The sequence below is a fragment of the Lissotriton vulgaris genome, chromosome 4_1 (genome assembly GCF_964263255.1).
Source record: "Lissotriton vulgaris chromosome 4_1, aLisVul1.2, whole genome shotgun sequence".
NCBI lineage: Eukaryota > Metazoa > Chordata > Amphibia > Caudata > Salamandridae > Lissotriton > Lissotriton vulgaris.
In genome coordinates, this window is record NC_141691.1 from 1,071,570,574 (window position 1) to 1,071,597,854 (window position 27,281).

The following is a 27,281-nucleotide window of genomic DNA, read 5'->3' on the forward strand; positions in this document are numbered from 1 at the left end:
TTTACAAAAGGGGTGGTGATGAACAGAGTGTCTGAATTGAGCAGACCACTCTTACCCAGTCCAAAGATCAGGGCTTGATCCATCACCGTTATTTATCTCACTGCCCCATCCCAGCTCAGAATCTGGCTATATGCAAATCAGTCTGTCCCTGGCCCAGTGCATCATGGGAACAGGGCAGACTAAACTACCAAGCCAATTCTTTACCAGAAAGGAGACAAGCTACCGGGGACCGGTTTCTGGCATTTCAGCCTCTTCGGCCCGGCTTGCTTGAATCCTGATGGAGCAGTGAGAAAGGGACTCATGTCTGAGTATACCCTGCCACACCTATAGTGGCCAAAATCGATTTACAAAAGGGGTGGTGATGAACAGAGTGTCTGAATTGAGCAGACCACTCTTACCCAGTCCAAAGATCAGGGCTTGATCCATCACCGTTATTTATCTCACTGCCCCATCCCAGCTCAGAATCTGGCTATATGCAAATCAGTCTGTCCCTGGCCCAGTGCATCATGGGAACAGGGCAGACTAAACTACCAAGCCAATTCTTTACCAGAAAGGAGACAAGCTACCGGGGACCGGTTTCTGGCATTTCAGCCTCTTCGGCCCGGCTTGCTTGAATCCTGATGGAGCAGTGAGAAAGGGACTCATGTCTGAGTATACCCTGCCACACCTATAGTGGCCAAAATCGATTTACAAAAGGGGTGGTGATGAACAGAGTGTCTGAATTGAGCAGACCACTCTTACCCAGTCCAAAGATCAGGGCTTCCTCTACAAATCTAGCACACCACTATGGTCGAGGCTGTATTGATGAGGGGATGCTGCGATACATTCCTAAGATTCACATATACAGGGACCTTGAACTTGACAAGAGTTGGACAGTACTTTGACCTTTGTGTATCAGGTATGATTAAAAAAACAAATTATACTTCGGCAGGTTAAACATGCAGCAATTTACAGGGAGAAAAATGCCTGGCAATTACCTGGAAATGTGGATTTTGGTACACCACGCACCAAAGTCCTAATATTTTGCCCAATTTTAGAAGGAAAATTCGTAATAGGTGCTTTTTATTTCTTCCGATAAATAACATACTGAATAAGATCATTACGGGTGTGATAAATATCACAACTAACATTAGGCCACTAGTAAGGAGGGCCTAAGTTAATTATATGGTTTAATTTTTTTATAAGGATTTGTTGAGATACTTCAAAAGCTCCCTGTTAAGTCTATTCACAGAATGGCTTTTCACTCAGATTTAAAAAAGTGCTTTTGTGTAATCTTACGTGTGCCATTGTCTGTTGTAAAAGTTTTCGAGCATGGACTTCCTGCCCCTGACCCATGGAAACACAACGCGTTTCAATCTTCAATCGCCTTCCAAGAGCAATTATGGAATCTGTAGGATCTGAGCCCATGGAAAGAAAACAGATTAGGGGTGTGCGTGGGTTAGATTCCTCCCATGTCTTCTCCAAATCTAGGATAACTCCTTCTGCATACTTGCCACCCATTGAATCCATTATGTATTTACGAGCCTAGTAGAAAAAGAAAAAAACACAATTATTGTATGGTCTATCTTGTTTTCATTTGGCATCCATGAATGGACAAGGATTTATCATGTGTTTTGCCTACAAATCGTCTTGGAACATAACTCAATATTAAAAATTACAGTGTGAGTAGCAAAACTTTATAAAATACATACATCACAGAGAAGTAAACAAAGTCAATGAAATAGTCCGTTTGTTGTTAAAAGAACCATAATTTAAAAAAGCAACTACATATATGGACCGCTTAAAATCGAAGGTTTGCCATTTAATTTTCCCTGCTCTCCCGCTTTATGTTTGTGGCACTTGTGAAGAAATTAAACTAAGTTTATGCAAGGAAGGTACTCGGCAGATGGGACAGAGAGCACACCTAGGCTCTGTATCACCGCTTTCCTAGGTCTGGATATTCTCATAGCACTTACACCTCCCCAGTGTAGCTTAGTGTATACATTTTGTTGGGTGGTAGGTTGTGACTTGTATGTGAGAGCACAAGGAGAGAATGCTTATGGAGAGCCTAAGCTGAGTCACTTACTGGATGCTTGAACCCGTAGAGAAAAATCTACTGAGAAATCGAATGTGGGTTTAAAACTGAAAGGATATATTCATCTTTCTTATGAAAAGGCCATCACAAATTCCCAGAGCAGAGTTAATTGCATTTTAATCATGAGAAAATTGCTTGGATCACCACCCCTCACTTTGGTTAGGCAATGTAGAAGTGAGAAGGGTTTGGTCTATGACAAGATATGGGTACAGAGATGGGCATACTAAGCATGGATTCAACATGTCTCGGGCTGAATGACTGGCTATGGTGTGACTTTTGACCCATGGGCACTTGTGAGACAAATACAGCTGAGCTAAGCATTGCACGGACTGTACTCCTCCATACTGCAGTTTTAAAAGACAAAAACTATCATACGCATGACAGCTGAGCACACAAAATATAGAAATTGTGTAGGAAAGTGTCCCTTTTTGCAAGTTACCCCCCACTTTTTGCCTGACATCTAATTCAACCTGACTTGATGTGCCCTGGGTCCCTGCCAACCAGGTTCCCTGGGCCTGCGTTCTTCCCAAAGCTGTATCTTTGTACCCACATGGCTAAGAACTGCTCAGGGGCAGGTGTTAGCTTTTGGAGATATTCGCGCTTAGGGCGAATATCTCCAAAAGTTGGTAATAGGAGATAGCGATGTTAGCGACTGTTTCTAGTCGCTAACATCTTGGCACGCCCACTTTGCATGCCATTAGTGATAAATATCACTGACATGCAAAGCGGGCCCAAGATGGTCGCTATCTCCTACTAGCTGTCGCTAACTGGTGTTAGCGACAGCTAGGTAATAGGGAGATAATCTTATCTCCGCTTTCTTGGCTTTCAAAAAGCCAAAAAAGCAGAGGTAACCCCCCTTGATAATATGCCCCTAGATTTCTGCCAAATTTGGTGTAATTCTGTTCAGCGGTTTTTGAGGTGGCGCTGCCTAAAAAGAACTCTGCGTCTTCCTGTAAAGTTCTGGAGTGATCCGTCAAGCAGGGGCTGAGAAAAGAAAGGGAGTCCCACAACCAAACTTCCCATGCATTTTCCAGAGTCCTTTTTGGGGCACTTGTTGGGAAAACAATTTAACACGGCAGCCTGGCTGTGGAAGACTGCACCACCATCAAAAGAAATACGGGGCTGAGGCTTTGAACTTTTCAGCGTGCAAGAAAAGCACAGTGGATGTTTTTGAAATACAAACTGGATTTGATTTCTGAGGCCCACTGGAGGGCTAAAAGAGTTGTTTTAATATGCTTTCATTGTGGCAGAAATCACGGAACGCACTGGAGGGTGAGAATTACTTTGCACATGCTTCAAATCCCACCATGCAGCACACGCGTAAATCAGAGAGACCCGCGGGAGGGTAATTATCTATTTAAAGTGCAGAGGAGAAGAGAGGGTGTGTCAAGCACTCGTGAACTGCCAGCATGCCTTTGAGAAAGGAGCACGAGCTCTGAAACGCGTCCGGCTACAAGATTTATTGGGAAGAAAAATGCCGGTTTTTGGAAATGAAAGTTCGTGATGAACACATCTACTGTGAGTGCATCTTCAAAACAGGGCACTTCTTGTGAAAAAAAAATATATATATAGAGAGAGAAACAGCCTGATTCATGAAGTAAAATTGCGCCCGCAATCGATGCGAAAATGCAATTGCGGGCGCAATTTCCGTAATCGGCATTCAACATCAAAAAAGCGAATTCGCAAACACAGAATAGCAAATTCGCTATTATATTCGCAGAATCCCGGCAGGTGAGCATTAGCGAATCGGAAAATGCGAGAAACCACGGATTCTGCGAAAGAAATAGCGAATTCGCTATAGAATCGCAATCGGTATTCAAGAAAAATCGCTAATAGCGAAAAACCCAAAAATCGCATTTTGCGCCGCGCAAAATAAGGACAACTCAAAGCAGGTGGTAACCATAAAAGCCATGCAAAAATTACTTTTAAAAAACCGTTGTCCAATCACCAACAGGTTCTGGCCTGACCAATCACACATAAGGACAATCATCAGCAGCAGCATTAGGAGTCCCACAATGCCAGGAATGTACATGGTGGTGAGGCGTCGAAGGCTACAGCGATTAGCATGGAGGAGACGCAGGATCCAGGACAGGATATTCCGCCAGCGGGTCACCTTGCTGGGCCAAACCAGAGAGCAGATATATGCTAAATACAGGCTGAATGGGGAAATGATAATGCAGCTAATACAGGACCTTGACCCCCTGATGCAGCACCCAACAAGCCGTACCAATGCGGTGCCTACACATGTGCAGGTATTGTGTAGCCTGCACCTCCTGGCCTCCGGGAGTTTCCAGGGGATAGTAGCGGCTGCTGGGGGGATATCCCAGCCCACCATGTCACGCTGCCTCCACACTTTTGTTGACGCCAGGCTCACTCAGCTACACCGTCACATCAAATTCCCCGCCAGCCAACAGGAATTGGACATGACCAAGCTACAATTCTACAATGTAGCCCATTTTCCACATGTGCTCGGATGCATAGACTGTACCCACGTCGCCATCTGCCCACCAGCTGCCATGGAGTATATGTTCCGCAACAGAAAGTCCTACCACTCCCTCAACATCCAGATGGTCTGCAATGCTAAGACATACATCACTGACATTGTCGCACAGTATCCAGGGAGTACCCATGACTCCTTCATATTCCGGCACAGCGGCCTCCACACACGACTGGTCAGGGGAGAGTTTGGGGAAGGACACCTACTTGGTAAGTACACTTTGTCGACAATGTCACATTGCTAAGATGTAACAGCGCAGCACAGGCAATCACCATCTGCTCCTCTCATTCAGGTGACAGTGGCTACGCCCTCCGTGAATACCTCCTGACCCCATACCTCAACCCTGCTACACCCCAGCAACGGCGCTACAATATTGCACACATACGGACAAGGAATTGCATAGAAAGGACATTTGGCCTGCTCAAGAGCAGGTTCCGCATAATGCACAAGACAGGTGGGGCCATGTATTACAGTCCTGCAGTGTGCTGCCGCATTGTGGCTGTCTGCGCAATACTACATAACATTGCAACCAAGCGCCGGATACCTGTCGACATCTCTGGCAGTGAATCAGAAGGGGACAACCGGCCACCTGCACATGCGCGCCATGCACGTGGGGAGAACCCAGCTGAAGGCCACAGACGTCGCAACCACATCACAGTGAACAGTTTCTAGTACACCCTCTTCCATCACCCCACAAATCAACAATGCATGCAAAATGTAATGATGACACAACGCTAATGTGTGTAGCAAAATAAATGTATTTGTTCAAATCACACAAAAAAAAGGTTTCAGTTCAACTATGTCCCACTAACAGTATTACAGCATACTGCTGTGTCATAGGACATGGCAGGCTTAAAGTCAGCCTGTGCCAATCAATGTCAAATGTTCTCAAGTGCGCCTACTGCGCGTTGCGCCCAAGCGCCTCTGAGGGGCATCCTCCTCCGGGGCTTCTGGACCTGGCGTGGGCCTGGTGCTGCGGCTGTGTGGTGGGATTTGTGAGGCTGAGTGGCTGCTGATGCTGGATGCCCCCTCACTAACATCATCACCCCCCACAGTGGATGGTATTGCTGGAGGGTGTAGTGCCGTAACGGCCGTGGTGAGGTGCTCCAGGACCCTGGTCATGTCCTCACTGCACTGGACAAGTTGGTGCTGCTGTGTTAGGGACCGCCGCGCCAACAGAGAAGTTGCATTGGCAGCAACATAATTCGACCTGCTGTAGGAGGCCAGCCGGCTCATGAGTTGACGGTGGCGGCGGCGTGCTGCACTGCGCTGTGTGGACATCGCAGCGGTGTTGGCCTCCATGGCTGCAGTCATGCGGGCCATTCCCTCACCCACACCTGCCATGGCTGCAGTCATGTTGTCTATGCGCTCCCCCACACCTGCCATGGCCGCCGTCATGCAGTCCATGCGGTCAGCGACTCCGGCCACATTGCGCCCTATGGATTAGTTACTTACCTGTAATCCTAGTTCTCTTCCAGGGGTATCCTCATCAAAGTCATAAGCATTAGAATATTCCCGCCCATGCGCGGGACCCCGGAAACAATATATTATATGTGCCCCACATATACATATACATATATATATAAATAAATATATATAAAAATAAGCAATTGCAGCCAAATAAAACAGTAGAGCTGGAATATGCTGTGAAGAATTTCCACCATACATTTGTATTAGCATTAGAAACATGAGAAACAACACCAATGCTTGTTTAGAAACTGTTTTAATGCTTAGAAAGCAGTAGAAATTCTCATAACACACTGTAAGCATATGCAGCTCCCAGGCTGCATTGCAAATACCCAGTCTAAAAAGACTGAAAAGCTAACCTGTAGCTGCATGTACTAGAACTGACGCTGTGCCTTTAAGGCACCTCTGCCCCTAGCTTCCCATCATGCCTCAGGGGTTACAGTTAGGTCAGTTGTTCTTTTCGGAGACTGAAAACCAAACCATGGTAATAACAGGTTAAAACATCTCCTACTTAATAAACAAAGTCCTTTGCCCGGGGAGGCGGGAGGGTTGCTTATGACTTTGATGAGGATACCCCTGGAAGAGAACTAGGATTACAGGTAAGTAACTAATCCTTCTCTTCCAGGGGATCCTCATCAATAGTCATAAGAATTAGAATAGAGTAGCGAGCCTCACCTCATCCCTGCGGGCAAAGGAATCAACAGATAACATTCATAGTCATAGGCCCAAAAGAAGGCCATATTCTACCCAAATAGGTTTCTCAAGGAGGCTTGCCCTACTTGAGAATCCGCTCTGGAATCAGACTCTAGGCAATAATGCCTTGTAAAGGTATGGACTGATTTCCATGTCGCAGCCTTGCAAATTTCTGACATGGGAATGTCATGTAAAAATGCTATTGCGGCTGCCTTCCCTCTAGTGGAATGAGCTTTGGGTGATTGTAACAAAGGTTTGCCAGCCAGCTGGTATGCTAGTTTGATACATGAGACAATCCATCTGGAGATGGACCTTTTGGCTGCTGCAAACCCGGTCCTCATTGAACCATAATTGACAAAGAGTTGGTCTGTCTTTCTGGTGCCCTTCGTTCTTTCTAGGTAAAACTTTAGCACCCGTTTAAGATCTAACGAGTGCAACGACCTCTCAGCTGGGGTCGATGGGTTAGGAAAGAACGAAGGAAGGGTAATCGTTTGGTTTATATGAAAATCCGATACCACTTTTGGAAGGAAAGACGGGTGAGCCCTCATTACCACTCTATTGTGGTGAAACACAGTGTAAGGTTCCTTGGTGCAGAGTGCTTGAATCTCACTAACCCTGCGCGCAGAGGTTATTGCCACCAAGAAGGCCGCCTTCCAAGTGAGATGCTGCAAGGAGGCCTTGTGTATAAGCTCAAACGGTGTAGACATCAGCCTGGAGAGAACCAGGTTCAACTCCCAGGGAGGAGAAGGATTTCTCACAGGGGGATAGACCTTCTTCAATCCCTGAAGGAAATCCTTAACCACTGGGACCTGAAAAAACGATGTTTGTGTAGGTGATTTTCTGTACGCTACTATGGCAGATAGGTGAACCCTAATAGAAGCGTATTTCAACCCTGATGTCGCTAAGTAAAGGAGGTATGGGAGGACTACCTCTTCTTGTCCTTTGGTGGGATCAAAGCCATGGTCCTTACACCAAATGAAAAATCTTTTCCACTTGAACGCATAAGACGCCCTTGTGGAAGGTCTCTTTGCCTCTCTTAAAATAGTCATACATTCTGGAGGCAGATTTAGGTGTCCGTATTGCAAGACCTCAGGAGCCATGCAGTCAGGTTCAGCGACGGGAGGTTGGGATGCAGGATCCTCCCGTTCATTTTGCTCAACAGGTCTGGCCTGCACGGCAGATGTCTGTGTGGACACAGCGACAGATGTAATAGGTCTGGATACCACCATTGTCGCGGCCAATCCGGAGCAACTAGGATCATGTCCATGCTCGATCTGATGAGCTTGGCCACCACCTTCGGAATCAGTGCCAGAGGAGGAAACGCATAGGCGAACATTCCTGTCCACTCCAGCAGGAGAGCGTTCCCTTGTGTCCCTGGCCGGTGGAACCTGGACGCGAAGGCGTGGCATTTGGCGTTTTCGTCGTCCGCGAATAAATCTATGTCTGGACGACCCCAGCAACGGAAGAGTTCTTCGACTACTTCGTCGTTTAGCACCCAGTCTGGCTGATCTTCGAAGTGCCTGCTGAGTGCGTCCGCTTTTGTGTTTAGCTCGCCTGGAAGGTGTACTGCCACCACCGACAGTCCCCGAGCCAGAAGCCAGTGCCAGATTGTCTGGGCCTCCTGAGACAGAGGGCGAGACCGAGTTCCTCCCTGCTTGTTCAGATAGAACATAGTTGTAGTGTTGTCCGTCTGAACCAGGATTTTGTCCGTTGTGATTGCTGGAAGGAACGCTTTGAGCGCCAGATGAACTGCTCGAAGTTCCAGCATGTTGATGTGGTATGTCTGAAGGTTGGTCGACCAGCGACCCTGAATCTGAAGATGACCCATGTGAGCACCCCAACCTTCCAGAGATGCGTCCGTTACCACAGACAGCGAAGGAAGAGGTTGCTGAAAAGGGACTTTCTGCAAGACATTCCGAGGGCGAGTCCACCACTGTATTGAGGTCAGTGCTGCTTGAGATAGGATGATTCGATCCTCCCAATCTCCAGTCGCTTGGTCCCACTGATCTTCCACAGACTCTTGTAGAGGTCGCATCCTCAACCTGGCGTTTGGAATTAGGAAGATGCAGGACGCCATGGAGCCCAGTAGAGACGTTACTTCTCGCACCTTTGGACGAGGAAACTGAAGTAACTTTCTGCATTTCTGCCCCATGGAAGATAGTCTCTCCTGCGAAGGAAACGCTCTTCCTAAATTTGTGTCTAGAACTGCTCCCAGATAGTGGATAGTTTGCGTGGGATGCAGGACTGACTTTTCTGTGTTCACGTGGAGCCCAAGCCTGTGTAGTTGTTGAAGACACAGATGACAGTCTTTGGTGGCTTGACGAGGGGACGGACTCTTCAGGAGCCAGTCGTCTAGATATGGGTACACAAAAAGACCTTTTTTGTGTAGACATGCCGCTACCACTGCCATGCACTTGGTGAACACCCTTGGTGCGGATTTTAGTCCGAACGGAAGTACTTTGTACTGGTAATGCTTGTTCCCTACCAGAAACCTCAAGTACTTCCGATGACCTGGTGTTATAGGAATGTGGAAGTACGCGTCCTGTAAATCCACCGCACACATCCAATCTCCAATTTGTAGATGAGGACATATCTGATGAAGTGCCAGCATGCGAAACTTCCCTTTGACCACCACCTTGTTGATGGTCCGAAGATCCAAAATCGGTCTGAACTTGTCCTCTTGGTCTCTTTTGGGGACTAGAAAATACCTTGAGTTCACTCCTCTCCCCCTTTGGGGTGGGGGTACCTCTTCGATTGCGTTTTTCTTTAGGAGGACGCTCACCTCCCTTTTGAGGAGGTTTAGATGGTACGAGCGAGTCTTTTTTGGAGGAATCGGTTGTGGTCTCTTCCGGAAACGTAGCGCATATCCATTGCGCAGTATATTCAGCGCCCACTGATCTTTTGTGATGCTGACCCACTCTGCCAGGTGTTGCGAAGCACTTCCTCCCACTGGAGTGGGTAACGGCGCCAGAGGAAGCCACTGCTCAGGCTTTGCCTCCTCTAGGCGTGGTAGAGGACTGATGATGTCCGCCTCTGCCCGATTTTCCTCCTCTGTATTGTGTCTTCCCTTGTGGCTTGTTCTGAGACCATTGAGGGGTTTGAACCCTCTGTTGGCCTCCCCGGTTCTTGTTGGTCTTGAAGCGTCGCTTGAACGGCTCTTTCTTCTTCTCCAGACCAACCGCCTTCACCGTGTCCAATTCGGTTTTCATGCGGGTCATTTCCTGATCGGCATGTTCCCCAAAGAGTGAAGATCCTGAGAAGGGCAGATTGAGGATGCGTTGCTGGGCATCTGGTTTGAGACCAGTTAAACGCAACCAAGAAGATCTCCTCGCACATACCCCATGTGAGTAGGCATGGCCTGCTAGAAGGGCGTTATCTGCAGATGAACTAATCATTTGGTTTGCCACCAAACAGCCCTCCGTCACTGTTTCCTCAAAGTCCTTCTGGAGGTCCTCCTTGGGCAATTTCTCTTTGAATCGTTCCATGGAGTCCCACAGAGCTCTATCGTACCTGCCGAGAAGTGCTGATGCACTAGAGACTTTCAGGGATGAAGCTGCAGTGCTGCACACTCTGCGTCCCCAAGAATCTTGGGTCTTGCTGTCCTTGTCAGGAGGAACTGAAGAAGAAGGAGCGACTGTGTGATTCTTCTTAGCTGAGGCTACGATAACTGAGTCCGCCGCAGGCTCTCCTTTAACAAAGATTGGATCTGAGTCGGCCGGCATATACTTTTTCTGGATACGTGCCGGTACCGCCCTGATCGCTGCTGGCGTGAGGAAAACCTCCTTGATTGGGTCCATTATCCCTGGAACCAATGGGAGCAAAGGCCGTGAATATGATTTGTGACGAAGGGTCTCAAAAATCACAGTAGTGGAAACTTCTGGGACAGCCATTTCTATTTGAAGTTTGTGAGCGCCCCTTTGTAAAACGTCCAGATATGTGTTGACGTCGTCAAGCGGGGAAGCTCTGGAGCGAGGGCTGTCTGCCAGCGTTGGGGAGTAATCCCCTTTAGAAGATCTAGAAGAAGATGAGGAGGAGGATGATGGCGTTCTCCTTCTCCTGTGGTGAGATTTTTCCTTACTCACTGGCGATCTTCTCTGTCGATCTTCCCTTCGAGGAGAGCGTGATTCTCTCCGATGCTCCCTTCGTGGAGATCTCGACCTCTCAGTTCGTACCTCCCTTCTCGGTGTTCTAGACCTGGGATGCTCCCTCCGTGGTGATCGGGAGACCCTGGGGGTATGCGACCTTTCCGCTCTCCTCTCCCGAGAGCGTGATCGGTGCTTGCTAGGACTCTGTCTGTCTGTCTCTTCTATCAGTCTCTGAAGAGGTGACCTGTGGAGTGGGCTTACATATCTTTGCAGCCTCTCCGTTGCTCCAGAATCCTTCCAATTGCTCAACGGAGCATACCATCTTGGCGAGAGTGTTGCCTTTCGTTGGGGCAACGGACTTCTACTCCTGGAAGAGGACCTCGATGAGCTAGAGGTACTTGAGGCGGAATGGTGAGAAGCCGATTGAGTCACCAAAATAGTTGAAGGCACTGAAGAGGATTTTCGTCTCACCGGTGTTGGAAGACGCCTTAAAAGTCTTTCCCTTGACGTTGAACGCCTCTGCGGCGTCGACGGAGTGATAACCTTCGACGTCGAACGCTTCGACGACGACCTGTGTTCTCTCGACGTCGACCTGTGATGTCGAGCCGATGACGGAGTCTTCTCCCTCGACGTCGAACGGCGTCGCCCTGCCTTCGACGGAGGTCTCGACGTCTGGTGTTGCCCTGCCGTCGACGGAGGTCTCGACGTCGAACGGCGTTGCCCTGCCGTCGACGGAGGTCTCGACGTCGAACGGCGTTGCCCTGCCGTCGACGGAGGTCTCGACGTCGGTCGACGTTGGTCTGTCGGCGACGGAGATGGCAATCGACGGTGTCCTGTCGTCGACGATGCCCTTGATGTCGACCTGGCATGTGGTGACGGCGGAGGATCGGACATCTTCGACGTCGAGCGCCGACACGCCTTCGACGATGATCCCTTCCTCGACGACGATCGTCCGAGGGGGCTCTTGCTCCTCGACGCCGAGCGCCTCCTTGGAGACGTTGGCAGAGGTGTCACACTCTTCGAAGCCTGTCGACGTTGAGACGACGGCGAGTGTATTCTGTCTCTCGACGCCGACCGTCGCCTGGTTGACGGCGGCAGAGTTGACTTACGTCTTGACGCCGATCTTCTCGTCGACGGAGATCTCGTGGCTTCTCTCGACGCCGATCGTCGCCTAGTTGACGACGGCGGAGCTTTCTTCGACGTCGGTGAACCTCTTTTCGACGACGATTTCCTCATCGACCCCGGTCCCGACGTCGACGGAGCTTTTTCTTTCGAACTGTCCATCAGATGTCGTTTTTTCAGCGCCGAGCCCGGCGCTGAGGTTGATGGACGCTCTGACTTGCCTTTGGAGGGAGTTCTGGGTCTCTTTGAACTCTTCCTCTCTGTAGATCTTCCCCTCATGGATCTCTGGGCCAGACCATAGAGCCTGTTCCTCTCTCTGTCTTTTAAAGTCCTGTCAGACAGATTTTGACAATGAGAGCAGTCTTTTGGATCATGATCTTCTGGCAAGCATAAAATACAGACCTCATGAGAGTCCGTTTTTGCCTTCTTGTGGCCACAAGAAGGGCAATCATCAAATAATGAGGGCATCCTGACAGGAAAACCTCACAAAAATTCGACTGCTAAGCAGTTATTTACTTGACCCTGATGTTAAAAGTCAAAGTAAATCAAAAAATTGTTCTTTTGAAGATTTTCTGACTGAAAAAGGCAGAAAAAATGTGGAGCTGTGTATCCAGGGTCCTTCCTGAAGGAGCCGGAAAGAACAACTGACCTAACTGTAATCCCTGAGGCATGATGGGAAGCTAGGGGCAGAGGTGCCTTAAAGGCACAGCGTCAGTTCTAGTACATGCAGCTACAGGTTAGCTTTTCAGTCTTTTTAGACTGGGTATTTGCAATGCAGCCTGGGAGCTGTATATGCTTACAGTGTGTTATGAGAATTTCTACTGCTTTCTAAGCATTAAAACAGTTTCTAAACAAGCATTGGTGTTGTTTCTCATGTTTCTAATGCTAATACAAATGTATGGTGGAAATTCTTCACAGCATATTCCAGCTCTACTGTTTTATTTGGCTGCAATTGCTTATTTTTATATATATTTATTTATATATATATGTATATGTATATGTGGGGCACATATAATATATTGTTTCCGGGGTCCCGCGCATGGGCGGGAATATTCTAATGCTTATGACTATTGATGAGGATCCCCTGGAAGAGAACTTATGGAGCTGCAGCTGAATGGCACCTTGCTGTCGTGCCTGGCGCTGGTGTATCCTCAACATGCGTCTTTCAACGCTCAAACGCGCCAGCCCCTGTCCATTGCCCCTCCTGCTTGCTGGAGTGGTGTGCTGGCGAGACCTGCCACGCCTGCCCTGCTGGCCTGAGTCTGTGGCTGGCCGCTGTGTCGCAACTGGGGCGGGCCCAGATGTTGTAGCGACAGCTGGTGGGGGTGTGACAGCTGGCGTTGCTGGTGCGCCAGATGCAGGGGGCACAATAGTAGCTGGCCTGGCAGCGGCTCTAGGTGGTGCGGCAGTTGCAGGGGGCATAATTGTAGCTGGTCTGGCAGCGGCTGTAGGTGCTGCACCAGTCGCAGGGGGAACACTGCAGGTGGATCTGGCTGCTGGTGTTGTAGCAGCGGCAGGGGCTGGTGCCTGCGTTGGTGGTGGCACCTCCTCCTCCTGGACCTCCTCATCAATTTGCAGCCTTTCACTGTCGCTGCTTTCGCCGCCACCTGTGAGGGTAAGTGGAGGATCATTAGTTGCATGTATCTGGCCGACATGCAGTTGCTACATGCATGCTGGGTGACATTCCCTGAATGGCTGTGGCTTTGTGTGCTTTGGGACCTGTCTGGCTGCATTGTGGTACTACTACATTGTGGCCACACTACATCTCCCACAATGCATCAGGGCATTCCTTGATGTGCAACTATGGCATGCCTATGGGACATTAGGGGAGCCTATTTGGTCATGGACATTCATAGGGGGCAGGGTTGCAGTCGCATGCCACTTACCTTGGGTGTCTTGGGTGGTGCGGGATGAGTCGAGACGTGTGAAGCCTATACAGGCCTCCCTCTCTAGGGTGTCCTCCACCTGGTCCTCCATGGCTGTGTTGGGAGGGACTGTAGGTCCGCCACCTCCAGTGCCCGACGACTCTCCAAGGCGCTCCGCCACCTTCTCCTTGGCACGGCCTCGGAGGTCGTACCACCGTTTCTTCAGCTCCTCTAGGGATCTATCGGCCACTCCCACAGAGTTGACAGTGGAGGCAATCCCCTGCCATATCCTCTGTTTTTCTTGCTCGGGGACCCTCCTGGAGTCTTTTCCGAAGAGTTTGTCGTGGTTGGCCACCACCCCCTCAATCAAGTGTTCGAGCTCCTGCTCGGAAAATTTGAGCTTCCTTTTGCGCCCAGAGGAGTTGCTGGGGCCAGGAACAGGTTCCTCTGACATTGTAGCAAAGTAGTAGATGTGTAGAAATCTCCTGTATTGCAGCAGCTCTCCCACTAGCTCCCTCCAGGTCTGCCTCACTGTGGTGAATGGGGGTGGGAACTGGCTGCTTCCTGGTTGTGATTTCATCACTGGGCTCGAAATGCGACTTCCCGTTTTCCCGATCTCGCGAGTTTGCGATCTCGCAAATAGCGATATCGCTATTTGCGAGTTCGCAATCCCGGCGCGGGTAGCCGGAAATAGCGATTTTTCTGCGATTATCGGTAATCGCTAACGGAATTTGCGACCGCGTGCGAATCGCTTTTTTTAATCGCTAATCTTCTTGAATTCGGATTTGCGATATCTGAATAGCGATTCGCAATTTTTCGCTATTACAGAATCGCAAATGCCGTTTTTCATAAATCTGGCGGAAAGAGTGTTAATACTACTAAAATGTGTGGTGAAGGTCCACGATGTACTGCCATGCATTGTAAAGGTCAGTGCTTGGTAATGGCAATAGTGGTATTGCCATACATCCTAAAAAAAGTGTTGGAAGTGTAGAATACCAGTAGCAAGTAATGAAAGCTACCCTTTGAAATGCTAGCCAACGGGGAAAACCAAATATATTTTGAAAAAGTGTTTTAGGTGAAAAGCTGCAATTGTGTAAGGAGTTTAACGTCAAAGTCATACACCTGACCACTGCAATATTCCAAAACAAAATCTATAACATTAGTTAATTGTTGGCGACTGTACCGGATGTAAGCAGGTTATTTTGATGTCATTGTGATACGTATATTATTGCACAGTAACTATTTTTTTAAAACAGCCTCAATTGCCCACGATAAACTTTGAGACAAATGGCTGAAACCGTCTGACATATTACAAGGAAAGGGAACATAGCTATTGCAAAAGTTAAACAACAGAGGCAAACTCAGCTTCTGCCATACTTTCACCAGCCACTCAACAGAAGAAATGTCTGTTTATTTTGAAAATTAACATAACCCATGTGTGATTCACGTGCATAGCTGCTATTGTACTGAGCGAACTAAGCTGCCAAACAGAGGAGAAGTAAAAAGAGAGAGAGATAAAAAATATACATTTTCTATGGAATTATTTGGGTACATCATGTGCATAATATATAGAAGGTTTCACAATACAATGTTAGAAATATTTTTCTAAATGTGGCTAGTTCCAATTTGCGCATTGGCCCAAAACTAGAACTTGCTTAAATATTACACTTTGACATTTGAGGTCACCTGAGCAATGGTTCTATCTGGACACCATGACCGAATTAAAAGCAGACGTCTGAAGCAGTCCAGCGTTTCATCATAACCACTAGGAACCATCTCCTCCTCTGGTGCTTCTCTGTCAAACCAGAGTTTCCATTGCTTCTCATTTCGTGTGATCTAAGTGCAACATGAGTAAGGAAAAAGGTTAGTAGGGAAAAAGGCAAGGAAAGAAAGGGAGGCTAATGTTCATTCCACCGAAGGAGAAACTAGTAAATGTGGTAGATGGGATGAGAAAAAAAGTGGACACAGCATACACATCACTAGCAGAATGCTGTCTGTGGTTTTACAGATTGGAGACTAAATTTGCACTACAGGAGGAAATTACACCAGAAACAAAATCACTGTTGCACCACAGTAGTTAAACATTCTAACTCTGATAGAGCTGGAACTTCAGTGTGAACAAGGTAAAATTTCCCCAATTGAAACTAAAGAACAAGTTACTTACCTTCAGTAACGCCTTATCTGGTAGAGACTTTACCTAGCCACAGATTCCCTACCTTAGATTTATCCCTAGGCATAAGAAAGGATCCACAATTGTTTTGTGAGCAGTACCTCTGAGGGCTGGTAGGTTTAAGTGTTTGCCTTCGCGTGGAGTTGTCCGTGCCGGAAGTGACCTATATAAGTGCTGCACTCACCTCACTGATGTCAGTTTCTTTTCTCAACTTTCCACACCAGGACACAGAGCCACGAAGAACACTGACCACTGGTGTGGAAAACTAGTTCCCATGAGGGTTCACAGAGCAGGGAGGATGGGTAGGCCGCTAAGGAATCTGTGTCTAGATTGACTGTCTAACAAATAAGGCATGCTCATCTGATAGAGACTTCTAGCTGTAGATTCCTCACCTTAGGATAGATACCCATGCAATACTTCCCTAGAAGTGTGTCTGCAAAACTGTCTCACACTTAAAAGTCCTGCAGGACCAAATGAGCAATTTGCCTGACCAGACGGGCCTGACTGTCCATGCAATAATGCTTTGTGAGCGTGTGTAGCGAAGACCACGATGCTGTCTGACAGATGTCTAGGACTGGAACTCTGTGTGCTAACATCATGGTTGCAGCCTTAGCTCTGCTGGAATACGCACACAATCCCTCAGGAGGTTGCTTTTTGGCCAATGCATAGCAGATCTTAGAGGGGGGATGCTTGTGGCTCTCCCCTTCTTCACTCTGACATACCCCATGGAGAGTTGGTTGTTTACCTGGAACTCTTATGTGTGGTCAAGGTAGAACAACAATGCTCTTTTTTGGGTCCAGTCGGTGGAGTCACTCCTCTTCTTGAGATGGAGTCGGGTAGAGTAAAAGGTAGGCAGGGTGATGGACTGGCCTATTTGAAAAGGTGTGACAACTTTCGGTGATAAGGAATCTAGATGCAAAGAACCAGCTTGTCTGGTAAGATGTTCAGATACGGAGGCTTAGATGACAAAGCCTGAAGCTCACTGATCCTCCGGACAGATGATATTGTCATAAGGAAGGTTGTATTGATGGTAAGAGTCAGAAAAGACAGTAGTCGAGCCGCTCAAAACGAGCGCACATCAGGAAAGTAATAACTAGATTAAGGTACCACAGAGGCATGATGATGGGTGAAGGTGGAAACATGTTGTAGACCTTTCGAAAAACATATTTACAACACTGGATTTAAAAATGGATGACTGATCTGTAAACAGCAGGAAAGCTGAGATGGCAGAAATATAGCCTTTTTAGGTGCCCAAAGCAGAGCCCTGCTGGGCTAGAAAAAGAACAAGGGGAAGGGCTTGAGATACATGAGCAGAAAGAGGGTCAACTTGTTTCTCTGCACACCATACCACAAACTTGTCCCAACTGTAGGATTACACTGTCTTGATAGAGGGACGTATGGCAGCCAAGAAAGAAGATTGCAGACTTCAGGCGAAGCCCAAAGGCTGTCAACTGTCGCCGCTCCATCTCCATTAATAAAGGCAGAGTGTTGAAAGGTTTGGGTGGAGAACCATCCCCTGCTGCTGCAAAAGAAGATCCTCCCGAAGGGCAGCCTGATCGGAGAACCTATGGGCATACTCAAAAGCTCGGGATACCAAACTTTATGAGCCAAGTCCGGAGCCACAAGGATGAAATGGGCACGGTTGTTCCTGATCTTCTTGAGAACTCTGGGCAGGAGTGGTATGTGCGGAAAGGTATACAGGAGGCTTGAGCTCCACTCGAGACAAAATGTGTCTCTGAGTGAGAGCTGCCTTGGAAACTCCAGCATGCAGAACTGCTGACATTGCGTGCTTTCTGCACACAATATCTAAGGCTCTCCCCACTGTTGAAAGAGATCTTGCCCCACCACTGAATCTAAGATGCCATTCGTGATTCACTACACATCTTCGTCTGAGTTCGCCCATCCTGGCGTTCAGAGAGCCCGCCAAGTGTTTAACCACCAGGGATATGCATAGACATTCCAGTCATGTCCAGAGGCGCAGGGCCTCTTGACAGAGGGTCCACGACCCCTCCCCACTCTGTTTGTTGCAGTACCACTAGGAGGTGGTGTTATCTGTGAACACTTGCACTAGCCTACCCTTGATGAAGGGTAGGAAGGCTTTAATTCCTAGACGGTTTGCCCGGAGCTCCAGTAGGTTGATGTGGAGTCTGGTTTCAGCTGGGGACCAGAGGTCTCTGATCTCCACCTCTCCCAGATGGCCGCCCTATCCCACAAGTGAGGCATCTGTCACCGGTGTCAGATCTGGTTGGGGAAGGTAGGGGGGTCTGCCGCTGAACCAGTTGCGGTTCATTAACCAATACTGCAGGTCTTTTGCAGTTCCTTCCGCAATGTGGTCCATGTCAAAGAGATTTCCCTGATTCTGTGCCCACTGGAACGTCAGGTCCCACTGCTGACTCTGATATGCCAGGGCGCATGTGTCACAAGAAGGCCGTCCCATCCCAAGAGTGGCGCATCCATCACTTACTGCGAACTCTGGTTGGGGAAGGGAGAGAGATCTGCCGCTGGCCCAATCCTGGTTTGTAAGCCATCACTACAACTGACTTGCAGTCCCCTCCGAGATCTGAATGACATCGTAAAGATTCCCCTGATGCTGCAACCACTGGAACTTCAAGCCCCATTGCAGAGCCCGGATATGCCATCTGTCATGATCCACTAGCAGGCTGCAGGAGGTCATGAGGTCCAGCAGCCTCAGGGTCACTCTCACCGAAATCCGGGATAGAGGCTGAAACATAGGTATCATAGCTTGAATATACCGGACTCGCTGTTTGGGAGGAAAGACCCGAAACAGCACTGTTTCCAGAACCGCCCTGATGAAAAGGAGCTTCTGAGAGGGAATCAGGTGCGACTTTTGACACATTGATAGTGAACCCCAGGGAGTGCAGGAGGTCCACTGTAGTCTGAAGGTTGGAGACGACTGCCTAGGACCAGCCTGCGTTCAACAGCCAGTCATCCAGATAGAGAAAGACTGGTACCCCTAATCTCCGCAGATGAGCTGTAACTACCGCCATCACCTTGGAAACAACTGAGGGGTGCTGGTAAGGCCAAAGGGGAGCACGGTGAACTGAAATTGCTCGTGGCCCACCATGAATCGCAGGTAACGCCTGTGGGCAGGCGGGAAATAAGCGAGAGTGAACATTTTGAATTTCTGCTTGAGGGAGAAATTGAGATGGTGCAGGTTTAGAATAGGACAAAGGCCTCTGTCCTTACTGGGCACCAGATAATAGGGGGACTAACAACCACAACAATGGTTTGGGTCATTCTTTTAGGTGGGCTCTGATAAGTTTGAATGGTACAGTCTAATATGCCTAACTGCATTGCGACATATTTATGCACACTAAGTTGTTACCATCTGGGTTTACACAGTAACACTGTTTAATATGCTTGAGCTCCGAACATTTTAAAGCAGTTTTAAAGCGGTTTTAAAACTTTAGTTGGTTTTAGGTTTGGGGGTACAAATGGTTTGTCCCCGATTTGTTCATAGTTACTGCATTTAATTCTAGGCAATTTTGGAACCCAGATATGGGGATTTATGAAATTATGTGCCTCTGCCCCATGGGTTCTATAGATTGGAATAATACAATCTTTCTTAAACCGAATCAGACAATAATATACTATAATAGTTCCCTAATTATAATTGTTATTCTTTTCAGATACATTGATAATCTACTTATTTATCTACTGTGAAAACTTGACTTATGGAGCCTGTTTGAGGTAAATCAATAGAGGTTTTTTATGACCTTCTTGTGATGTAAATCAATAAATAGACCATCATGTAGTGTAGTTGAAAAATAGTGCCCTGATTTTTCGCTCGTAAATTGTCCTGTCTTAATTCAAAACACCGCATGATATGCGTTTTGAAAGTTATATCTAGGGCCAATATGTTTGCTTTAAATTAAAAATTCTAAGAACTTAATTTTAAACTTTTCCCCCAAAATTTATTTATTTACAGTATTTTAAATTACCCTGTGAAGAGTGATAATACATTGGATGGATGTTGGGATAATTGTGAGAAAACCGATTGTATTGGTGAGTGTATGTTGCACATTTCAGTCCTTTTTTTCTCCCCTTTTTTTTCCTCTTCTCAGTATACCTTTGCAAGCTTATTAATTAAGCTCCTGTTACTGGTGTAGTTTATAATGGATTATTTTCTTTCTTTGCACTAGGTGGTTGGTTACTTTGGTTTTGAATTTTACTTAGGCACCGCTTTCTCTCTTTCCATTTGGGATTCTTCGATGGTTCACTTAAATATTTAAAACATGCTTTTTCTGGTAGACAACGTTTGAAGACTAGTATTGTTGAATCTGTAAAATATTGTCTAAATATTTACATATATTCGATTTCCATTTTTGTTTGTAGCCCTGAGGAAGTCATTGGGAGACTGTTCCCGTGACGAAACACGTGTTGGCTTTGGTTTTTTGGCTACGCTCGCTGTACAATATATTCTCTATGAACTATGGAATGATGAAATTTTGAAGAAGAAGATAAAACAAGAAAAAGAAAATAAAAAAGACTGTTGAATATCTTGAAAAACGAATACTTGGATTTGACTTTCTTCTTTTTCTTCATAATATACTGTGTATTGTGTGATTGTGCTCGGGGACAGTATCAATTTTCTTGTATTCTCTGTTTACAGAGAAATCGTGGGGACGCTAGTGGCCGTTTTTCCCTTGTTTCCTAGAGCCACAGATTTGAGGTAGAAAAGATAAAAATAAGTAGGGTTGCGCACTATAAACCCAGCCACCTACCTACAACTAATTCAACAACCACAACCAACCTCTGGTATCGGCACCCTCTCTATGGCTCCCTTGGAAAAGAGAGCAGTCACTTACTGGCTGTGTAAAAAGAGATTGTCCAGGTCTAGTGGTTATGGCTTCAGTTGACGCCGGAGTCGGACGACCCCCTCTGGCTCTGAATCAGGGTTGCGGATGAGAATGGGGACAGGGCTTGCACTGCCAGAAGCATTGATGGTGCCAAGGGCATCGAAATCGGGACTGGACCTTGGGAGGTCGAGATTGTACAACCGGTGTTGGTCCAGATCCATCCATGGATCCAAGGGCCCCACTGAAGCTGGGGGTGGACCCGCCAGGAGGGAACCAGGAGGGGCACCTCCCGACTCTGCAGAGTCCCAAGGCATGCCAGCTGGGATTAGCCACCCAAAAATTCCGCAAACCAGCCCATGTTGGGGTCTAGGGGTTGGTATTCTCCAGGGTCCGATGGTCCCTCCCAATCTTCCTAAGTCCTAACCCGCAGGAATATTGTTCAGGCCCTGGTCTGAATGGTATGGCTCTAGTTGATGCCAGAGTCGACAACACCCATCTGGCTCTGTGTCAGGGTGGCGAATGAGAAGGAGGATGGCGCTGGCACTGACGCACAAGTTACTACTTGTGTAACGATATATCTGTAAGAGACATTAGTTAGTGATAGATGCCTTACCTTAGAATATCCCCAGGCGTCAGACTGGATCCAGAACGTTTTTTCGTCAGCAGGTGGCGTCATGTGGCTCCGCGTCTGTCGCTGGCGTTGTAAGCGCCCAATTGACGTCAAGGAGACTACTTAGGCACCACCCATTCGTGCTGACGTCAGTTCTGTACACGACTTTCCGCGCCAGGAACGCAGAGCCATGCAAGATACTGCCATTGGTGCATAAAACTAGGGCCCTAAAAGGGATAACCTTAACCGAAGAAATCAGTTCGCAGAGAGGAGAGGATGGGTGGGGCGGTAAGGAATCTATCACTAACTAATGTCTCTTACAGAAATATCGTTACACAAGTAGTAACTTGTGCATCTGAAAGAGACATGTTAGTGCTAGATTCCTTACCTTAGAAGAACAAGTTACTTACCTTCGGTAACGATATATCTGTAAGAAACAGTAGTTAGTATTAGATTCCTTACCTTAGACTATCCCCAGGTGTCAGACTGGACCTGGAAATTTTTGCGTAGCAGTACCCTTGCGTCGCGTCGGTAGGCATCGTCTGCGGCTCCGCGTCCGTCGTCGTCGTCGTGGGCGCCGTGATGACATCGTCGGAGTACTTAGACACCGCCTCCGCGTGCTGACGTCAGTTCTTAGACACAGCTTTTCTGCGCCAGAAACGCAGAGTCATGTTAAAAACCAACACTGGTGCCATTGAAACTAGGGCCCTGAAAGGGGATGACCTTAAGTTTAGCAAAATAAAGCACTAAGGGCCCGATGTAGGTAGGGCGTTACCGATCGGTAACGGCCGAAAATACCGATTTTTGGCCCTTACCGATCGGTAAACAGCCATCGGGATGTAGGGAAGCAAAAACAGAAAGAATCGGATAGAAAACCGAATCGGAATGAGTACCGAATGGGAAAGAATCCGATACGTACATACCGAAAATCGGATATGTAACGAATCGGAAAAACACCGAATCGGATGCAAAGACCAAATCGGTCCATGTACCGAATCGTTAGTGACACCGAATCGGAAAATCACCGAATCGGTCCATGTACCGAATCGTTAGTGACACCGAATCGGAAAATCACCGAATCGGTCCATATACCGAATCGTTAGTGACACCGAATGGGAAAATCACCGAATCGGTCCATGTACCGAATCGTTAGTGACACCGAATCGGAAAATCACCGAATCGGTCCATGTACCGATTCGTCAGTGACACCGAATCGGAAAATCACCGATTCGGTCCATTTACCGAATCGGTACAAATACCGATTCGGACATGAGCCGAATCGGAAAACATGCCGATTCGTATGAATCTCCGATCGGGAAAATCCCCGATTCCGACAGTTGGGGAGATGTAGGGAGGCACAGAAACACCGAAATCGGCTTAAAATCGGTAGAATTCACTCGGTATTTACCATGGATTGCAATCAGGTGGTAACCAACTCCAACCCATATAAGCAGTCCCAAAATGCATTGCAACTTGCAGGATGGCAGCTTTCTATGTCATTGCGAGGCGGCTACGGCTACAGCAGGAAGGACAGAGGGAATGGCTAAGAAATGAACAGGTCTACAGACAGAGGATAACCCTGTTCATGCTCACTGAGGCTGAGATCCTACAGAGATACAGGCTGGACTCTGACACCATACTTGAGCTCATCAGGGACCTTAAGCCATTCTTGGACCACCACACCCCAAGGGCACTCGCCATCCCTGCGCACGTCCAGGTGCTATGCAGCCTACACCTGCTTGCGTCTGGCAGCTATCAAAGTGGAGTAGCAGCAGCAGGAGGGGTGAGCCAGAGCAGCCTGTCAAGGTTCTTCCACATATTCCTTGACGCCATGATAGACAGGATGGACCAATACATCTCTTTCCCTGCAACCCACGCAGAACTGCTACAAACTAAAGCTGACTTCTACCAGATGGCACAATTTCCCCAAATCATCGGTTGCATAGATGGCCCACCAGCGGACACCGAATACATATACCGCAATCGGAAATCTACACACACCATCAACGTGCAGGTGATCTGCAATTCCAAGTGCACCATCACAGACCTGGTAGCAAAATTTCCAGGGAGTACCCATGACTCCTATATATTCCAACAGAGCGGCATATATGCACGGCTGATGGCTGGCGAATTTGGAGAAGGATACCTCCTAGGTGAGACACATCATCAGACCCCCATAACACATAGTAGGTAGGTGGAATACATGTATGCATGTGTCTAATGTGACCCCTTTCTCTTCCAGGCGACAGTGCATATGCCCTCCGCTCATTCATACTCACCCCCTACCTCAACCCCTCCACACCCAGCCAAAGGAGGTATAACCGGGCCCACATACGCACAAGGAATGTTGTTGAACGGACCTTTGGCATCTGGAAAAGTAGATTCAGATGCCTGCACAAGAGTGGAGGTGCAAGGCAGTATACCCCCATCACCTGCTGCAAGATCATAGCTGTATGTGCAATGTTACACAACCTTGCGGTCAAGAAGGGCACTGAGGTGGAGTTGTCTGACTACGAGGACTATGACGACGACGAAGCTGTGCCACTGACACAGCCAGCTGGGGTGTGTACGCCAAGTGATGGCAGATACAGACGTGAGGAGATCACTGAGAACTATTTCTGACTGAGTACAGATGCAAAGACAGCTAAATGTTGCTTGCAAAAAACAAATTTTAATAGTGTTGAACCACACTAACAGCACTGATGTGCATCAAAAAATGGAGTATGTAAAATCAAATAAAGTCCAGGCTTCTGGTTGCCTCATCCCCCCTTGCCAGGCTATTTTTTTGCCCGCTTGCCAGACCCACTGGGGTGTCCCTCAGCCCCCTCCGAATGCCCAGCAGCATCAGCGGATCGCCTGGTGCTCCTCCGTGGCTCAGATGCAGCGCTGGCCGGGCTGCTGCGGCTGCTGCTGTCTCCAGCATCACCCAGGTCCAGGGCAGGATTGGAGGCGGTGTTTGATATTATCATGGCCTCCATAGCCGTGGTGATCCTGGCCATCCCCCTAGTGAGCTCAGCCGTATGCTGACTAAGCACAGATTCTTGGTTGGAGCTGCGATGGCACAGTTGTGCCGTCGCCGCTGCAAGGCGGGCCATGGCCCGGTTCAGCACACGGGCATCCCTCCTGCGCGCCAGCTCATGCTCCTCCTGTCTTGCAGATGAGTGGGTGATGGCAGTGGTCAGCCTGCCTAACCCTGCTGCCACCTCCTTGTTGCTGTCCACAACAGCCTGGAAACCCTTCACCAACTCTCCCATCTGCATGTTGTGCTGCAGGAGCTGGCGTTGGCAAGCCATGGTGGATTTTGCCTGTTGGCGCTGGATTTTAACCATCTGTCCCTCCAGGCCCAGGAACACACTGCCCTCCCGTGCTGGTGCAGCAGTGGTGGTGGTGGCACGGCGTCGGGCACTGCTGCTTCCGGCCTGCTGAGTGGGCTGGGGTGCCACTGGTGGGGGTGTGAAGCTGGCCGGTCCCTGAGCCCCTGCTCCCAGGACAGGTTGAACAGGTGGCAAGGCCACGGTTGTGCCAGGAGCTGGTGTAGGCGGAATGGTCTGCCTTGTAGGGGAGTTTTCTGGGGAGAATTGCAAGGGGGTGTGCTGGGCAGTACTGGGGAGTGCACTGCTTGGAAGTCAATGACCAGGACTCCCTCCATTCCTAGCCCTGGGGTGTCTCCTTCCTCATCCTCCTCCTGGCCAGCCTGGCTGGTGCTCGGCCCTGCGACTGCAGTGTTGGACGTTGCTGCTCCCTCTGCTGTCACAGTTGTTCCGCCTGATGGGGCCCCTAGGTACAAAGAAGCATTTGTAAACTGAGTGCCGATGTATTACAGTCAGTACAATTATGGCATTCCACATGTCCTTGCATCTCCTTACACCGTGTCACACTGTTTCCTGTCTTGTGATTCTGCACTGACATATTTGGCTAACTTCTGCTGACTACATGTACCATGATGCTTGTCTCTTGTATGTTGGTGACAGTACAGTGCTGGTGTTTGCCTATGCATTGTGTCTAATGGGGAGGTGTCTGGTAGGGTGTGTCATGATGCGCATGCTTCTTACCTGTAGCTGTGGCTCTCGCAGAGCTGTCCAGGGTCCCGATTCCTACGACACTCTCCCTCTCAATGGTGCTGGAGACAATTTCCTCCAGCTCGGTGAGGGGTGGCGCCGGGTTGTTGCCTCCTCCAGTGTGTCCAGCCTGCCTTTGAATGTCAGCCAGCTTCCTCTTCGTGAGGCTGCGGATGTCGTAAAACCTTTTTTTCAGTTCCTCTATGGACCTGGGGGTGACACCCGCAGCATTCACCTTCTGGGCGATGTCGGCCCAGATTCTCCTCTTGGTGCTGTCTGGCACGTTGAGGGACAGCTTGCCAAACAGCTGGCGGTGCACCCTCACCACCTCCTCAACCAGCACCTGAAGTTCGGTGGTGGTGAACTTGGGCTTCCTCTTCTGGGAGGACTTCTGGCTTCCTGACTGATCTGCCATTTTCTCCTGTTCAGTTTGCAACCTCCTTCTCCCACTGCTGCTAACTGTGTGTGTTGGGCTCAGGCAGGCTTTCCAGAAACTTCTTAATTAGCTGCAACTGCCAGGGTTGCCACTCCCTGTTTGGGTGGGGGAGGGGGAGCCACCTCATTGGCTGAATCGCCTATTGCCGAATCGGCTTTTACCGATTCGGTAATATCCGAATCGGTAAAATCCGATTCGGTATTATCCGAATCGGTAAAAGCCGAATCGGTTCATTCAATGCATTCCTATGGGCTTTTTCGCCATGGGTCTGTTTTCATGGCTACGAATCTATGATTGCCGAATCGGATTTTACCGAATCGGCTTTTACCGAATCGGTATTCGCCGAATCGGGAATATCCGAATCGGTGGTAGCCGATTCGGTGATTTCCGATTCGTTGTTGGCCGATTCGGTACTTTCCGATTCGGACCGAGCAGAATCGGAACGTACCGAATCTCATTACCGATGCCGACCGAATCGGTATTCATTCGGTTTTTTTTTCCTACATCTCGTTTTCCGATTTCAGAATACCGATTCGGCCCGCCTCGGTATTTTGAAATCGGAAAATCGAGTTTACCTACATCGGGCCCCAAGTTCCCCAGAAGGGCTGAGAAGGGGGAGTGTAAAGGTGTATAGGGAAAGCCAAGAGGGGGAGGAAAGAAGGGGGAATCCCCTCTTGGGAACTAGAGCCCTCACACACCCAGCAAGCTAGGTGTCATGCTTCATCATATGGGTCCTACTCCTCGTCAGACTGGCGCTGCAATGTCTGACGGGCACCCGCGAAGCGGCTCTTTAGCAGAGATCTTTTGTTCCAGCCATATGGTGCATTCGTGTGAGAGGGCAGAAAAGTGTAGTCGTGAGAAGGTGGTGGTGATTAAAAAAGGTGGGTCAGTCCACAAGGATTTTTATTGACGTGGCTGACTCCCTTAGTTAAAATGGTGGGAGGGGAGATAGAGCGCTACGGAAGTATTTGGCAGAACTATCTACAACCCTCTGGTGAGGTCGACATGTTTCATGCTAATCTAGCAATTCTTCAGGACCTTGGTGACTAGTACTACACAGTGAGATATTTAATTTGTGTACAACCTTAGCTTGGTTGGTCTGTACTGCAGGCCAATTGGTCCTGCTTCAATAATTGCGACCTAAAAGGGAGGAGAACACATAAGGATCACTATCAGTATAATTCTCCTCTAGAGAGTAGGTGCATTTCTCTATAAATAAACCATACACATTGAATTATTTATAAGACTCAGCCGAGTTAAAAACAATGAAGGAATGGATTAAAAAGCAGTTGAAGATTAGACAAAAGGCTTACCCTGGGAGTGTCCCTAAGGTGCCCCGCAGTCTGCTCCTGTGGGACCTGCACAGGGGAGTCAAGGACCTAAA

General features: G+C 48.4%; 1 protein-coding gene across 1 annotated transcript in view; it reads right to left on the bottom strand.

The window, feature by feature from the left end:
• Positions 1–27,281, bottom strand: part of DNAH5 (dynein axonemal heavy chain 5) — a 5,605,957-nt gene that overhangs the window by 313,738 nt on the left and 5,264,938 nt on the right. The window contains exons 63-64 of the mRNA XM_086967405.1: positions 15,490–15,639; positions 1,279–1,524 (exon numbers count right to left, since the gene is read on the bottom strand). Of these exons, the coding sequence (XP_086823531.1) occupies positions 1,279–1,524; positions 15,490–15,639 (396 nt within the window). The remainder of the gene's footprint in view (positions 1–1,278; positions 1,525–15,489; positions 15,640–27,281) is intronic.